We start from the raw sequence: 17,654 nt of genomic DNA on the forward strand, positions 1-17,654 counted from the left end.
ATGGCTGCAGTTTGTCTACCCTGATCTAGAGGAGTAATTCCTATGTAGGGATTGCCAGAATCTTAGCACATCAGCTTCTAAAAACTACGTTTTGAGATAAAGGGGAAGATATACATTAATGGGGAAAAAAATAAGGAAGAGGCTATGGATTTGAGGGAGAAAACCTTAAGATGCTGCTCTTTTGATACATAAAACAACCTTCTCCTCCTTTTTCTAATGTTTAAATTTAGGTATGAAGCCTATTCATGCTGCAGACAAACAGCTGCTTATAGTGGCAAATGCCCACATGCATTGGGACCCAGAGTATTCTGATGTGAAACTTATCCAGACCATGATGTTTGTCTCAGAGGTTAAAAACATTCTGGAGAAAGCCTCTAGTAGGCCTGGCAGCCCAACTGCAGATCCTAATTCCATCCCGCTGGTGCTATGTGCAGATCTTAACTCATTGCCAGATTCAGGTATTTATAACATCATTTCCTCATTGCTTTCAGTTTTACTCTAACTTCTCTTTGGAGGACCAGCCACCTCCCAACTTTTGAGTGGAGAATTTCTCTGCTAAATTAGAGAGTGTATTAATAAGACTCCTGGGAAGATAGGGCATGGGGTTAATTGAGAGTTTAGTAAAGAAGCTATTTATAAAGATGTGGACAGGGTTAAGGGACACAAAACGATGGGCGATGCAGTACTCTACCACTTGGGGAATTTGAGGCCCTTTACCACACCTTCACCTAAAGGTTTGGAAAGTGGTGGGAACTGCTGTCACAACTTGGAAAATGTAGTTCTAAGGAGAGGGTTATGTAGTAGGAGCAATGGCTTTAAGTTATAACTGATGCTGTCAATCTCTGGCATCAACAGAAAATGAGTCAGGGGGAAATATATATCCCTACCTCACTCTACTCTCCTGCCAGTGCTGCCCATTGACCAAATGCAGCTAGAAGCTAGAGTTGGAGGGGGTTTGTAGTTGTTGCAAGTAAAAATCAGCCTCCTGGAGCACAGAGTGTAATGGGGAAGAGGCAACTAGGAAATATTCAGCAGCAGGAGCTATCTAAGTTTATTAAGGTTGGCCACATTTTAGTGAATTCATTAAGTGATATATGAATGCTGATAATAGGTGCAGAAGACTGACCAACATTCTCCTTGGATTTGACATTACTTCTTGAGCTCCACTAAACTACTTTATGTCCTAACTAATTTTAGATCTTTGCAAAAAAACTAGTTCTGCATTTTAGATATTCAAGTTCAAATGTAAAATGTTCAGTTATTACTATTTTGCTATTACTGAAGCATATTCTAAATTTTATACATTTTCAGTAAGCTATTTTAAATTGTTTAGATAATCCCTCAACAATAAATGTGAAAAAACCCAAATGCTTGCAATTGGAAATTCATAAAAATCACAAATCTAGAAAATAATCTACTTTTTTCCTTAGTAAATAAATGCTGAAATCATTCTCTTACAAATGTTTGTCTTTAGCCCCTAACCCAATTGACACCTTAACCATGCCTTCTTTGCTAAGTTCTGTTTTTTTGAGTTGAAATGCTCTCAAGTATAAGTTTCTCCCATCTCAGTTAAGCCAGTGAGCTGTCATTTGAAAGCACAGCACGATGAGCTGATTCTGGAGCCAGACTGTCAGAGTTGGATTCGGTTCTACCACTTAGAAGTGCAATCTATGACTAAGTTCTTTATTTTTAAATAAGAGGGGAATAATTTTATCCACCGCATAAAGCTGCTTGTGAGGTTTAAGTGTATAAAGCAGTGCCTGGCGTATAATAAATGCTAGATAAATGATCACTCCTTTTCACCTCTTCACAGTACTGATACTGTGTTTCATCATTTATTCATTATATGTTGTTATCATTCCTGATCACAAATAGAAAGAGATGGCTGACCATGTTCACTGATCATCATCATCATTAGGGTTGTGATATATTTTTCATTTTACTTATTAAATGGAAGCAATGTATTTTTGAATGCTTCTACTCTCTTTAGCTTTTTAGACACATCTAATATTTTTGACCAAGTAGTGTATCTGGAGTATATGATGTTCTTTATAGTATCAGACTGAAAGAATTCCCTGTAGCTCAAAATAAAGAATATTTCATAGCTGAAACTATAAATATTGAAATGTTGAAGATGCAAGATCTATTTTTGTTATAAATGATTTTTTATTATGTATGCTATATTTTACATACTCCGAAAGTTGATTGCATGGAACAGTTAAATACTAAAGAAGTAGTGGTTTAGGATAATATTCTAAAAGCCTTCAGAGTCAAAACCTTCTTAGTGAATGCCACCTTGGGCCCAGGAATCATCTTTAGCTTGAAGTACCATTAAGAAAACTGAAGATATTTCTGGGTGACCCTGATGCTTTGCTCCGAAGTAGGCAAATACCCTTCAGTTTGATTTAACCATAAGAAATTGTTGGTGTTTGTTTATTTTATTGTTTCTTGTTTTGTTTTGTTTTGTTTTGAACTGTCACAAAAAGGCAGTTGCATATGGGTCAACCTAATAAAACCACTCTGAACCTGGTACATCCACCTGACCACAAAATTTTGGTCACAAAGTCTTACATAACGTCTAAATGCTAAATGATAGTATTTCTTCCTTCTTTATTCTGCTAGGTGTCGTGGAATATTTAAGCAATGGAGGAGTAGCTGACAACCATAAAGACTTCAAGGAACTAAGGTACAATGAGTGTCTTATGAACTTCAGCTGCAATGGAAAGAATGGAAGCTCAGAAGGGAGAATCACACATGGCTTCCAACTGAAGAGCGCCTATGAAAATAACTTGATGCCTTACACCAATTACACCTTTGATTTCAAAGTGAGTGACTGCCTCTGAGCTGGTATAGAAATTATTTCAAATACAAACATAGGGCAAGGAAGGTCTATATTATTATATGCCTAATTGTATAATATTCAGGAGTTTTTATATTCTCTGTCTTGGCTAACTTTGTCCCTAAATGTAAGGAGGTTTGTTATTTTTCTTTTTTGTTATTGCTGACTTGAGAATTTTTTGAACCCTGATTTTTTCAAATTTCAAGTAATATTGATAAATAGCAAAAACTTCCAAAATGCTCACTTTGTGCCAGGCACCGTTAAAAGCACTTTGTTTAAAAAAAAATTTATGTTTGTTTGAGAGCAGGGGAGGGGCAGAGAGAGACGGAGACACAGAATCCGAAGCAGGCTCCAGGCTCTGAGCTGTCAGCACAGAGCCGGATGTGCTTGAACTCATGGACCATGAGGTCATGACCTCTGAGCTGAAGTCAGATGCTTAACCAACTGAGCCACTCAGGCGCCCCAAAGCACATTATATTTTTTAATATCGTTAATCTTCACCTGTCTATACCATCCTTAAATTTCAGTAAGAATCTAAATATTAAGCATCCTGATTAGTTAAGTTCATCTTGAATGAATATATAATATTCTCTTAAAAATTTCTTAGTACATTCCTTCGATGTCTTGGTTACCTTTAAATTTTCCAAGTTTCTTTGGAAGATGAGGTTACAGAGGGTTGTACTTAGGGTCTGATATATATCCATGTAGTCAAACTATTACCTTCCCAGGCAGGAGAACAAAAGAAAGATACCTTTGCAGAATAAGAAAAAAAAATTTAGAGGGCCCATTGTACAAGACAAATTGTTCTTTAGAAAACGATTGATTGTAGTGGTTTTCTGTAATCAGGTTTACTTTCCCTTTGCCAATTTATCTGATCACTGCCTGTAGCTGTTTTATTGTTTGACTTTCTGGCATTTCAGGCCATCTATACCAAAATCTTATACTATCCTGAAAAAAATGCAGATTTTAGAAAGTCGTTTGGTATTAGAAGCCTAGAGGGAATATAATAAAAATACCAAAGGAAATTTTCAAAATGGGCTCTTCACACCTCCAATAACTTTTTTTTTTATATTTTCAGTGCTTGTTAGCCACTTTCTAAGGAACAAATAGTAGGAAGAAGAAAGGAAATTTGTGTGCTGATGGTATTAGTCAGCTTTTGTAATCATGAAGTGGAGACAAAAATTGCTTAGAAGAAAGTGAATCTAATTTTAGTATTTTTATGTTAGAGCAGATAATACTATCTCTAGCGATAGTTGCTTTTGTTCAAATCACTCATATGCAGTGATGTGCTGATAGATATTTAATAACCAGATTTCTGTAAATTAGAAGCCCTAACTTGTGGTGTTTGTTGATTTCTGTGGTGTAAGTATTCCCACTATGGTAGATTTCAAGCTCCCAAATAATACCATTGAATTCAGAGTTGAGATGAAGCACTAGCCTACTATAGCACACCGCTGGTCTTCCATAAGCTTAAAGGAAACTTCTAGATTTAATGATACACAGTTTGTTATAAGTTAATTGTCATCTTTTTGACTGTATTGATATATGATACATCTCTGCCAGCACAAGCCAGAAAACCTAAATTAAAGTTCCCTAAAATAAGTGTTTAATAATTCTACAGCTTGTTTTGGCAAGTGTGTGGTTCAAAAGACCAAATCATTTCTAAGTCATCTAGGCTTTGATAGAAGTTATTTTTTCCTTGTCCACAAAGTGAAAATTTGGGTTATTAAACTAAGCCATCTTTCTTAATCTTCTGAATTGTTTTAAAATCCTTTGTTGATACTTCTTCAAAAGATTTTACGTTTTTAATAATTGTATCAAAAATCTTATTGGGGCGCCTGGGTGGCTCAGTCAGTTAAGCGTCCAACTTCAGCTCAGGTCACGATCTCGCGGTCCGTAAGTTCGAGCCCGCGTTGGGCTCTGTGCTGACTGCTCAGAGCCTGGATTTGTGTCTCCCTCTCTCTCTGACCCTCCCCCGTTCATGCTCTGTCTCTCTCTGTCTCAAAAATAAATAAACGTTAAAAAAAAAAATTAAAAAAAAAATCTTATTGAACCATTTGCACTGTCCAAAGACGTACAGGTAAAGAACCAAAGGTACATTACTCAGAGTGTTTGATGTTTGAATATGTAGGATAGGATGAGATGGAAGGACAGTTATAAATCTCTGAGAGACAGGCATGTATGGGAAGATAAATATTCTGGCTGGTTGGCTAGATCAATGGATGGGATGAGGGGGTGGGATAGGATGAGCAGAGAACAAACTGTAAGGGCATTCCTAACAGAGAATGAAGCTTTTATCCAAGTAACAATGAATGTTTCAATTTTATACAAAGCATTTTATACCATCCCAGTATTAAAGGCAGTCAGTAAAAATAGGTAATATCAAATATAAAAATGTTATGTAATTAGTATTACATAAAGATCCAAATACAGTATTCTGTCATCCCATCAGTGGATTGTTGTTATTATCATTATTTTTTACTTGGCTTAGCATTTGTTTACTTTCTTGGTCCTTGATGAAGTTAGAAATGTAGAAAAGTGATATTTAGAACTCAGATTCATTTAATCTAGAACTTACTTGGAACATACCAAAGGGTGGGTAAGCAGTTAGGAAAATTACTTGTAGAACAGGTGTCTTAGTGATAGCTAACAATATGCACCACAGACTGTGTGACTTAGACTGGATGTGTAAGATCAGGGTACTGGCATGGTTGGGTTCAGATGAGGGCCCTCTTCCAGGTTGCAGACAGCTGTTTTCTTATATCCTCACGTGACAGAGAGGCTGAAAGAGCTCTCTCTGGGGTCTCTTTTTATAGAGCGACTAATCCCATTCATGAGAGTACCACCTTCATGACCTAATTACCTCCCTAAAGTTTGTACCTCTTACTGCCATCACGTTAGGAGTTAGGATTTTTGTGAATTTGGGGGGAACAGAAACATTCAGACCATAACACCAGATTCATTGAATTAACAGCTTAATTCAGACTTTCTACTGCTGCTGCTCTTTCCCCATCAATCTAAGGGTGTGCCTGAACCAGTTAATGAAAAGAGGAAGGACAATTTTCATATTTTGTCAAGTAGTAAGTCTGAAGTCTTTCTCTGTTACATTATGAAATTTATAATATACGATTTTCTCTTTTATAAGACAATACTTAGCATAATGCTAGCTCATAAATTATTTTCATCATTTTTACTTTTTTTCCAAATATAGTTTTATAGACTTACTATAGTTTTTCCTAATACAGACTGTTTTCCCACATTGTAGCCTTTTTTAAAAACAAGTTTGAGTCAAAAAAAGATTAAAAATCATTAGTTTAGTAACCTACTTTGTAGATATAACAATGTGTAAATGTGCATACATATGTACAAATATTTGGGTGAGTTTGTAGATATGATCTTGCTAATAAGGGTTTTGATAAGAGCTTTTCCTCTGGATGTTTCAAACTAAGAAAATAGGTACAAGTGATACCTCCAATTAAATGCATCTGACTTTCTGGAGTGTTTAACATCTTTCTTGGGGCCTATGTTTGCAAAGGATTCTGCAAGTCTAGCAGCTGATGTACATAATGACACTCTAATAAAGTGATGTGGGAGGTTTATGGAACATAAGTGACAGAATATTTCATTTGTGTTTTGTTTAGTTTATAGTTGAAAGAAAGGATGGTCTCATAAATGCTAGTAAATCTACCCTGACCCTTGTTACCCTTTTTCCTAAAATGCCACTGCAAAATTAGGCATTAGCCAAAATGAAAGGATAATACCTTGTACTCACATAATTTCTTAACTATTCGACTTGGAGTGTTAATGGCAGAAAATCCTTGGATTCAAGTAGGTACCTTAATTTGTGGCAAGGTTAAGGTTTGTAAATGTTCAGCAAAGCCCTCTTCCTCAAAAGAACTATCTCCTTAATTTGGTCATGGTCATGTCAAAATCAACCTGAGGTAATTATTTCCAAATTTCATAATAAATTTTTTTCACCAAAAGTTTTTTCTTTCTTTCTTCTTTTTTTTCTTAAGTAGCCCATTTCACTGTGATAACCATTTAAAATATTGCTGGAACTCATTATGTATAGCATTTGTAAGTAGATACTTCCAGATCTGGAAATATTTCTTCATACTTGGGCTCAGGCTCTCTTGATGTGGATAGGAAGAAATTTGACTTTACTGTCTTGTCTCCACAGCCTGGGGCAATAAAAAGCACTTCAGTTTTAAAGCTTAATGATCAGACAAACCAAATAAATCATCTAGTTCTCAGAGACAAAACTGATATAAATATATAGGGCCCTGCTGAATATTTTTTGCTAAGGAATCCAAAATTTACAGTATATTTATAGTTGTGAAAATGAGTATTCTAAAGAACACATTAGAAACGTTAACTGTAGGTAGTATTTTGTAAGTATGTAGCATATCTGGGAAAGCTGAACTAGAACTGGCAAATCTGAAAACATGCTTTACCATGGCTTTGTGTGTTTGGATATCTTGATGTGTAGATAATGGAAAATAATGCCAATTAACATTAAGAGAATTAATTTGAGTCCTACCTTTTCATTATGCATTTATATTAAAACAGCTTATTGTAAATGATTTAGTGTAGTTCCCATAATGTTTATACTGATGGATTTAATTTCACTAACCTAAGCAAGACATTTTTAAAGATGCCTAGACATAATTTGGTGTGTTTAGCTTCTCAGTTTGCTTACCACTTACGCACAAATGCAAGGCTTTATGACTCCAGTAGGGCCCTGTATTTCCCTACTTAGCCGTCTTTATTTCATGTCCTACCCACTGAAGATTTGAGCCTTACATGACCCCATTGTCAAGACAACAGGTACTACAAGTACAAGTTACTCAGGTATTTGGATTTTACAAATTATGGATTGTTTTTTATATATCTTGAGTTACTCTTTTTTTTCTAAGCATATTTTTTTTCTTTTTTCTCAATCCCCAATCTCTTTCCAGGGCGTGATTGACTACATTTTCTATTCCAAGACTCATATGAACGTGCTTGGTGTCCTGGGGCCTTTAGATCCTCAATGGCTGGTTGAGAACAACATCACTGGGTGTCCACACCCTCACATCCCTTCAGACCACTTCTCACTGTTAACACAACTTGAACTCCACCCTCCACTTCTGCCTCTTGTCAATGGTGTTCACTTGCCTAATCGGAGGTAGTGGAGTACTGCCCCGCAAAGACGGGGGGATCTGTTGCTATGGACCTGTACAGTTGTAAATCAAAGTATGTAGGAGTGAAGTATGGCCATCCTTAAGCTGCTTCTTCAGGTTCCTTTCATTATGTGTTTGCTCTAAGATTTTGTACATTTTTGTGCATATTGGTATCATTTGGCACTAGGGCTGGAACCAAAGTATTACTTTCCAAATTTTTAATTTAACATGTTTTTAAATTGGACCTTTTTCATATTATCTTAGAGTCAGCATTTGTAATTAATAAATCACCAATTCAAGGCCCAACAAGTGTATTTGTTTTTCCAAAACAAATACTTTCTTTTGAATGGTTTCAAATCAACCATTTTTGTAAAAGGTAATTAAAAAGAACTATAAATACAACATTTTAAACTGAATGATGGCATGCCTTGCAGGAAAAATTTCTTGGATTTCTGTTTTCCATTATAACAAACTGGTTTTTGACTCCCCAAGTCTTTTGCACATTAACAAAGCACTTAAATTTGCTAGATCTGTACATAAACGATGATATAGCCTTTAACCATAATAAGAAAAATTGAGAAATTAAAGGTGGTTGCACGATATGCTTTCAAAATCAAGCATTTAACAGTACATGACAGTTGGGCAAGTGCTGGTTATTTTTTTGTTTTGTTTTGAAGAATCACTCTGTATTTTGTTCCTCTATTAGTTGTAACCTCATTAGAAGTATTAATTTTAAGCCTTTCTCTCCAGTTTATTTATTGGGGAACAGTGGGTAATTTCTACTGCCACATATCTTGAAAATAGAATTTTTTTACATTTAGGATGCCCACAAAATTAGTGTCCAGTATTTTTAATTATTCCCATCCACCTTTTTCTGCCTGGTTGTGCTAAAAAGAAACAGATATTATATGATCTGTACGATTTTTGCAGTTATAGTCAAATGTTAAAAAACAAACAAAAAAAACCAGAACAACTGCTGAATGAAAAGACCCTGATCAAAGTTTTAAAAGGGAAAAGTGATACAAATATTTCATGTGTTTCCCAAAGTAGGGCAAGTGTCTGCTGGTTTTGGCTTTTTGAGGTGGAAAAGATTTTGGAGGGAGAGAGAACAGGGAGTAGTTGAAAACCTCAGATCATTTTTCCTGACTCTAGTTGCCAAATGGCCATTATATGCTTTTAATCTTTGTTTCTGTTGTCTGTCAGGGTTGAATTAAGAAGCTACTGGTTTATTCCCAACTGTTGATGCTCTTTAGAAACTTTGGAATCCTTTTTTTGCCCAGGAGGGGCCAGTTGAAAATCTGTGACTCAAGAGGCAGTGATCGTAATAACCGTTTTCTGGGGGAAAAAATTGGTTGGCTACTTGATGTTAATTATGGCACAGTAACAGGAAAAGGTTGTGTCTGTGTTTTTAAGTTTTTCTTTATTCTGCTTTTTTGCTGCTATAAGAGTTTTCTGAAATTTATATTTTAAACTTTTCATGCACTTTACTGTTTCTAGTCTCAAAATGTGATATTTTTAATAAACAAGAAATTTTCCATTATGTGAATGAAATTTTAAAAGAAAATAGCCTATATTTGTGTCTCACTAATATATAAAGTACAGGTCAAATTTAAATTATTTAATTAGTTTTAAATATATACAATTTGTCTCCTCTTTCAAACCTGACATCGTAGGCTGTTTTATTAGTCTTAAATGATGCATTTCCTTTGGTCATTTTATACTAATTTCTTCCATAGTAAATTAATCAGGCTATATAATATTTCCCCTGAAGGGTAATTTTAGTGGGACGAGGGTGGTGGGATGATGTAATGTCGTATATGGGATCGCATCAGAAGGGTTCTGTAAAGCCTAAACTCCCTTTTAAAAGTGCCTAGTGATAGAGGCGTTGTTTGTCATCTTTTATAATTGGAATGTAATTGTAGTTGAGTGAAGTTTGATGTAAATAAAATATTCTTTTAAAAATGGTAAAGTACCAGAATAAACAAACAGAAACAAAGAAACAACCCTTAAGGTGACAGATTTTCCTCAATGTGCAGGTATCCCTTCTTATATACCTCAAACATTCAACATCTAGCCATGCAAATTGATTACCTGAACCATAGTACTGGAAAGTAGAATAGCATGAAAAACTTAATTTTGTGGACATTACCTTTTTTTGTAATCAGCTACTGTATGTTTTATTTTAAATCTTTTGTTTTGGGTGGATTTTCTGCTCTGGAGGTATATGCACTAACAAAACATTTTCCTCCTTTCATATACGCATGTTAATTAGCAATGTGAGCAATATTTCCTACCATACTTCACTCCCGATATTTTTTGAGATGTTTGTATAAAATGGAATTTAAAGTTCACTTATGATTGTATATGAACCACAGAGGAGCCCATTTATTAATAAAAAAAACTTTTTTAATAGTTAAATGTAGAGGGAAAAAATAAAAAAAAAATTGGGAAACATTGTAAACAGCTTAAGTTTATTTTGTGTATGATCGAGGCACTCTGTTGCAGGAAGGTGTGTAATTGGGTTCTCTCTGCTTCCAAATGCACTCTTTCAAACCATTCATTATCCTGTGTATTTTTAATGTGGTTTTAGTAAATGTTGGTAGTAGCTCTGTTGAAGTAGGTAATTGTGTTATGTTTTGGGTGGCACACACACTTGGGGCATGGTAACCCAAATTTCATGTGCACGGTTTCCCTTTAGCCCACTGCCCAGATTTCACACACTTTCACCCTTTGTTCCCTTTGTAAAAGGAGTGGTATCTGTTTTGAGCTGCCAATTCAGATGATCAGAAATGCTGCTCTCCTCAGTATTGTCTTGTTAAAACGCATGCCATTTGGAACTTTGGCAGTGAGAAGCCAAAAGGAAGAGGTGAATGACATAGGGTATATATTCAATGAAAGTAAAATATTTATGCTTATATACTTTCTAGTTCTCAGAATAAGTTTAATAAGCTTTATGCCATGGGGCTGCTGCATATTTTATGTGAAGTTAAGAGAAAATTTGGGCATTTTTAGGTTGTGATAATGTGTTGTGTTTTTTTTTTAACTGTTAAATATGATTTCTGATCTTTGTGTAAGAACTGGAGTGTTCTTTAAATTTATTGAAACAGTGTTTGAGGAAGGGAAAACTGCACTGTTTGCTATTACAACAGTCCTACAAGTGCATGTCAAGTCACCCACTCTCTCAGGCATCAGTATCCGCCTCATAGCTTTACACATTTCGATGGGGAATATTGCAGCATCCTCAGGACTGACATCTGAGAAAGGCTCAAATCCACTTACTGCTCCTTGCTTGTTGACTTTGTTTTAAAATATTGTGCCTGGTGTCAACTTTTAAGCAACAGCACTGCCTAAAAGCAAGCAGAGAACAGAATCCCAGCACCATTCTATAGGCAACTTTTTAGAATTCAGATATAGTAAATCTGTTCGAGATTTATGATGTTTTATGTAAAAAAAATTTTGTACAACGTAGCTGAATATTTTTGTTTCATTTCTTTGATGTAAGGCGTGTGAACGTTCGTTTGAATATCACATGTTAAAGTCAGGTAATGGCACAATGGGTTCTGAGACCAGCTTCCCCCCCCTTCCTCCCATTTGCCTTGTTCCAAGCTCTTTCTTTTCAAATTACTTTTCAATATTCATAGGCAGATATTTAATTTTACTAATAAGCATCCTGTGTGAATGTATTAAAGAAGCCACTGTGTTTTAGTGTTATAGTTTGCAGAAGTATAAAGCTTCGTTCTTCTTTGTCCCTCTTATTTGGTATGTTACAGTTATGTATTGAATCACAGAGATGGGAGAAAGTTGAAAGATATCTAAGGCTCATATCACTTGATTCTACAGTGGGTTGTATTAGAATTGAGGATGTGGCACATTAAAACTGGAACATGGGCAAACATAACTATGTTCCATTTAAAAATTGTATTTCTAATTATCTATTAAGTGGGTGAAAAATTAAGTTTGCATTTGTATTCCCAAGAGTTTCTAAAAATCACAAATCCATCTATACTTTCAAATCAAATAGCAAGAAGTAGAATAGCACAAGACAAAATAGGTTAAATGTGTTCTTTGATGGAATCAGAGGCATATTGTTTTCATTCCTAATATAGGGCTAGATTTTCTAGCGAATTGGCTGTGTCCCAGTACTTACAGTACTTACTTGTTTCTAAGTCTTCTATTCTGAGAGATTTTAATAGCTTTGTAAAATGCACTGACTGATCAGTAGCTTTGGCCACAGAAAACATAATCAATTTCTGATACATTTGGCAGGCCATAGAATAATGGTTATATAGCAAGCAATGACTTTATGGCACGTTTTAAAAATAGCATTCAAATATACTTTTTGACAGAAATGTGAATTCTCACATTTATAAGGTATTCTCTTTCTCTCCTACCTGCCCTCCCCTTTAAACAAAAATCAACTTTCTAATATGTAGATTTGTTTAATCTTTTCCTTCTGAATTGTATCATGTTTATAGAACTGTGAGAATTCTAGGTAGACAAATTAGGAAAATCAGAGTATTTTTCTAAGCCAGGAACTTCAAATAAAGTTTTCAATTTGTAGACTGAGAGAACTTTTGTAGTTACGATTGCTTTGAGTGATTTTAATTTTTTTATGGCATCATGATCATCAATTTCAAATCCAAGTAAATTAGTACACCTTTAACCTGGCTTATTTACCAAAGTTGTAATCTGTTTAAGAACAGGATGCCAAAAGCATCTTTCATTTTACAGAACGATTTGGATATCTCTGTTGTATAAGCGTCATCTTAAAGTTTAAGGGTAAGAAGAAAAAAGGAAGCACTTACACTGCAGGGTGTTCTGAATACGAGCCACGAAAAGAAAAAAAGTTTTTTTTCAGGAAGGTGGTAAGGGAGAGCATGCATATTTCTTGTTTTAACCAAATACCTTCTTTATGTAAGGTTCTCTGTTGAATTACATAAGTCCTACGGCAAGAAATAGGGAGATACTAGGAAAAGCAAGCTTTGTTAACCTACTTAGTAATTTCTTTTGGCGTAGGTTTGTTTGGGTTATTCTTGGAACCAAAGGAAAACAGGCATGTTGAGGTTTTATTCGATGTATATTATGACATTGAAGTAATGGAATGTTTTTAAGTAAAATAGATTTTACTTTCAAAGCATATGAAATAAGGACATTTCTGCCTATTAAATGTTCATTTTTTATGGCACTTACTATAAATTCAGTAGCATTGTACTGAAATTAGAAATTGTGTTATCAGAAATAAATCATATTTTGAAAAAGGTATGTAAATGCCAAGTGATATGACTCTTTTGGCATAGTAGCTTGGTACATTCAGCTTTCAGAAACTTTGAGAAGGCATAGTTTGGCACCTATTAGTAGTTATTTTTCTTATAATCTCCCCAGATTTAGATAATTTCCCTACTTGTATGTGTGTCACTTTTAATTCTAAAGGCATAAGAATCATGGTAACTTTTAGAAGTGGTCCTTTCTTGCTCATTTCAGTTTTGTGTTAATTTCTAGTTACTGACCTATGACTGTATTTCCTTTCAAACCATCAGTGGTTATATGTACCACATTTGTTGAATTAGTTATCTTAAAACTCACACAATTGGCTCAGCGTTGATGTGTCAAACAATGGCTTTGCTTCTTAACAGGCTTAGTTTCCTGCTACTTGTTTCAGTGTTGATACAATAAGTGATGCAGTAGTCTGGGTGTGTATGTATTAAGAAGCTGTACTGTTCTTTCTCTGTGCTTAACTTGCTAAAAATATATTCCCTTACCTATGAAATTCCTGAGCGGTGCTCTGCCAACTTTTTTTTGGGGGGAGGAGTTTGGATGGCTGTATTACTGCACACTGGATCTGGAATTGTTCAGTGTTGTGAGTGGCAAATTTCTTAAACACCAGCAGCACTGAGAAGTGCACTATGGGCATTCGTACAGTTGTCCAAATGCAAGCAATTCTTTCATCTAGGAGAAGTTGAGGAATAGAGTTCATTGGAGTACTTGGAATATTTTGAGGAGGATGAACGTTTCAAATTTGGCTTTTTTACCTCTGGATGGGGTGGTATGGAGGGAGATTTTTTTTTTTTTTTTTTTTTAAAGAGAAAGCATGTTTGTACCTTCTCTTTCGGAAAGGCCAGGGTGTTGGTCATATTCACTATAGGTTAATTTATATCTTCTTTTGTGATTTCTTTCAACCATAAAACAAGTGCCAACTAATTGTCCACGAGACTATCTACTCTTCAACTCAATTTACCATTTGAATAGGGAAGGATTCATTTATTCTCATTATTTGGCATTAAACTAATTTATTATTTTGCATAAATTTGAGTAATTATGTGGCCTATAAAGTGTTTTTGTAGCGAATTTAATGGTTGGAAAGAAAAGCACTTGAGTTTAAAACTGAGCAAGATATTTTGGTAATTTTTCCCCTGAATACATAGTAGTTTCTATTGATGTCCCAAAACAAATTCTCCTGTTTTAGGTTGTATATTTACTTTGCTTTTGTCCTAAGAAAATGCCAAGCACTAAATCAATTTGTTACTGTGTTCCAATAATCAGTTTAAAATCTAAGATCTTTCTTTTTTCTTTTCTTTTTTCTTTTCTTTTTTCTTTTCTTTTTCTTTTCTTTCTTTCTTTCTTTCTTTCTTTCTTTCTTTCTTTCTTTCTTTCTTTCTTTTGAAGATTTAATGAAGTGCCATGTAATTGTAGCTAGTAGTGTTTAATGTTTAATAGACTGGTTCTGTGGTGTTCTAATCATTTAACACTCTGTCATCCTTGAGAAAGTGGTTCTTTCTTACTGAACACATTCTCTCTGACAAAATCACCAGCTGCTTTATTTTTCTATTTATTACAGTTAAACAGTTGATGAGGTCTGAAACTTGACCAAACTGCTCAGCTGAGATGTTTTTCCACAATAGACACTGTACAAATGTGCGTGTATAAGGACACAGTTGGGTGGTAGTATTTTTTCGTTAATGTGAACATTGATTAAACAAAGCAGTCCTGCCTTTTAAATCTTGTGGCAGCTCAGAAGGGAGGTGCTTAAGAACCTTAACTACTATGTCAGATGACAAAATACTTTTTTCCATTTTGGAGATTGGGTACTGCTCACACATGATGTATAGGGCTAAATATATGCTTGTTTCCTTGCACCTGTGTACTTCCTCTTCTCTCCCTCCCTTTCCTTCCCCTGTAGGCAATAAATGGCCATTTTGCAACTGCATACCTTTGTCTTGGTTTTTTACTCTTTATCTGTGCAGTATGTGTCTGCTTTTAGGTGAGTATATCTCTTGGAAAGTTGAAGTAGGAAGCCAAGGTAATTCAGGCAAAAAATTACAAATTTATGCTACATTTTTTTTTTCTCTGACGAACTGCTTAAACAATACTTTGTTTAGAATAGATTTGGAAGTTAGCTATATTTACGACTTGCTTTGGCTGAAGAAATCTGAGCAGAGAGGGACATGTGTCACTTCTGAGTGAAGCTTTAAGACCCAGTGTGCAATTTGCCATATTCCCTTCTCTTGTTTTGGTGATAATGTGGAAGCCTGAGTTGAGATCTACCTTCCCATCCTAGATCTTTGAGTGACTTTGATGAGCAGAGCTCCCCTGCCGCCATGCACAGAGCATGTAGGTTGAGTGAGAACTGCCAAATCTCAATGTCTTCACAAACTGAAGTTTTGTTATTGCAGTATGAGCTAGCCCATCCTGATCTACAGTCATCAGATCTGCCCAGTTACTGACATAAACCACTCTTAATTAATAGGTGGACCTCTCAAGACCCAGAGTAAACTCATTCAATAAATATTCAAGTATCTACTATGAACAAGCTGCTTTGGGGATATAAAGTTGGACAGGTTCCCTGTCTAAGTTCCATTTATGACACAGAAAACATCAAGGTATTTTAGTCATAGTAAAGGTATCTAAAATCTTAGAATCTTGGAAGGGGGGAGGGAAAGGGCACACAGTGAAATAATTAGTAATTTTGAAACTATGGGGATATTCAGTAGAAAATTGATTTTAAGACACGGTGTGATTGAGACCAGATTGTTCTTGAAGAGCATGAAACAAACTGAGCTATCCAGTTTAACAAGGGCTTAGGGAAGATAATGGCAGATTCTCCTGGAACAGATTGCGAACATTGACAAATCTCTAGGCTAAAAGCTCAGTACCTACGAATTGGTCCTTTTTACCCAGGATCCAATACAAGCCTGTCACTGACCCCAAGAACCCTCTCTTTTTAGAGGCCTTGATGTTGGCCAGCCTTTAGGAAGTACTCCAAAAGTAGAGTCACTTGAAGTGTATTTTGAAGGGACCAGGTGTTGAGACACTGGCTTATTAAGCAGATACTCCTAAAATAGTGCAATCAAGACACTCACCAAGTGTCCTTGCATTCCACCATGTGACCTTGATCAAAATGTACCCTTCTTGGTAAAATAGGTGTAAGAAATGAAATGATTCAAAAAGCAGACACCAAGACCAGCTTGCATATGGATCATTTATTTGGAGAAGTGATCCCAGCAAAGAGTAGGGTAGGAATAATGGAATAGGGAAAACCAAGTCAAGGGTACAATTTTGAGCTGAGCACCTCTGTGGGCAACTGGGGCGTAACCTTGCTATTGGCTCTTTGGGAGCTGACTAGAATGCACCTCAAAATTGTCTTCATGAGGGATGGGAGAGGAGAGTATGGGCTCCCATGAGAAAAGGGTGTTCATTCTTTTTCCTATGTTTGTGCATCTGTTGTGCTGAATCCAATATAATAGTGGATAAATGGGGCGGTGCAGAAAGCAAAAGGTAAAGTGCTGTTAAACTTGTCTGACATTGGTTGCCAAGCTATGATGTGGGTAAGGAATGAGCTGAGAGGATGTGAGGCAGAGCACAAGAGGAGTCTGACACGACGCACTCATCTCAACAAAATACGGAGTAGGAGAACAAGGTACAGTCCATTGTTGCAACTGACTCAGAGGCTATGATTAGTATTTGTCACCTTCTCTCTTGCAGATTTTACTCAGCTTTGCACCAGCACACCATTGGGTCTAGATTGCTTTTCTAAGGTTTGGTAATCCAGACCTTCATCCCCATGAGATGTTTTGTGCTTGTTGGGCATGTTTATGGAGTTTGCCCAGTCATCCCTACACATGAAAGAACCAAGAGCTGCCCCATGAATCCCTTGGATTCTAGATATGCTCATTCCTGCCTCCCATTGTGTAGCAGCAACCCTACCTTCTCATGTTAATATGATGTATCTTTTTTTTTTTTAATGTTTATTTATTTTTGAGAGAGAGACAGTGTGAGTGGGGGAGGAGGAGAGAGAGAGAGGGAGCCACAGAATCCAAACTAGGCTCCAGGCTCCCAGTTGTCAGCACAGAGCCTGATGCGGGGCTCAAACCCACGATCCATGAGATCATGACCTGAGTCGAAGTCAGCCGCCCAACTGACTGAGCCACTCAGGTGCCCCTATGATGAATTTTCTATACCAGCATTGTGAGCCCCAAATGACCCCTTCCTGGGGACAGCCTACGTCCAATGCCTGGGATGTTAATGAGTATTATTAAGGTTCAGTCTTAGTCCACCTCAGCACCTCTGAAGTGCCATCCCATCCTCAGAGTTTTCAACTAATTGCACATTAATCTCTATTTCAGAATATGCTTCCCAAGGAACACAACCTGCCACAT

At 36.0% G+C, this 17,654-nt stretch overlaps 1 protein-coding gene across 7 annotated transcripts in view; it reads left to right on the top strand.

The window, feature by feature from the left end:
* CNOT6L (CCR4-NOT transcription complex subunit 6 like) overlaps positions 1 to 15,205 on the top strand; it is a 119,270-nt gene extending 104,065 nt beyond the window's left edge. For 6 of the 7 annotated variants that reach the window (XM_047855548.1, XM_047855544.1, XM_047855545.1 and 3 more), the window contains 3 exons: positions 231 to 458; positions 2,623 to 2,825; positions 7,798 to 15,205. In XM_047855548.1, the coding sequence (XP_047711504.1) occupies positions 231 to 458; positions 2,623 to 2,825; positions 7,798 to 8,010 (644 nt within the window). In that variant the 3' untranslated portion in view covers positions 8,011 to 15,205. Of the gene's footprint in view, positions 1 to 230; positions 459 to 2,622; positions 2,826 to 5,813; positions 5,920 to 7,797 lie in introns of all 7 variants that reach the window. The other variant, XM_047855549.1, reaches the window with a different exon arrangement.
* The last annotated feature ends 2,449 nt before the right edge of the window (positions 15,206 to 17,654 follow it).

Source organism: Prionailurus viverrinus, chromosome B1 (genome assembly GCF_022837055.1).
Source record: "Prionailurus viverrinus isolate Anna chromosome B1, UM_Priviv_1.0, whole genome shotgun sequence".
NCBI classification, from domain to species: Eukaryota; Metazoa; Chordata; class Mammalia; order Carnivora; family Felidae; genus Prionailurus; species Prionailurus viverrinus.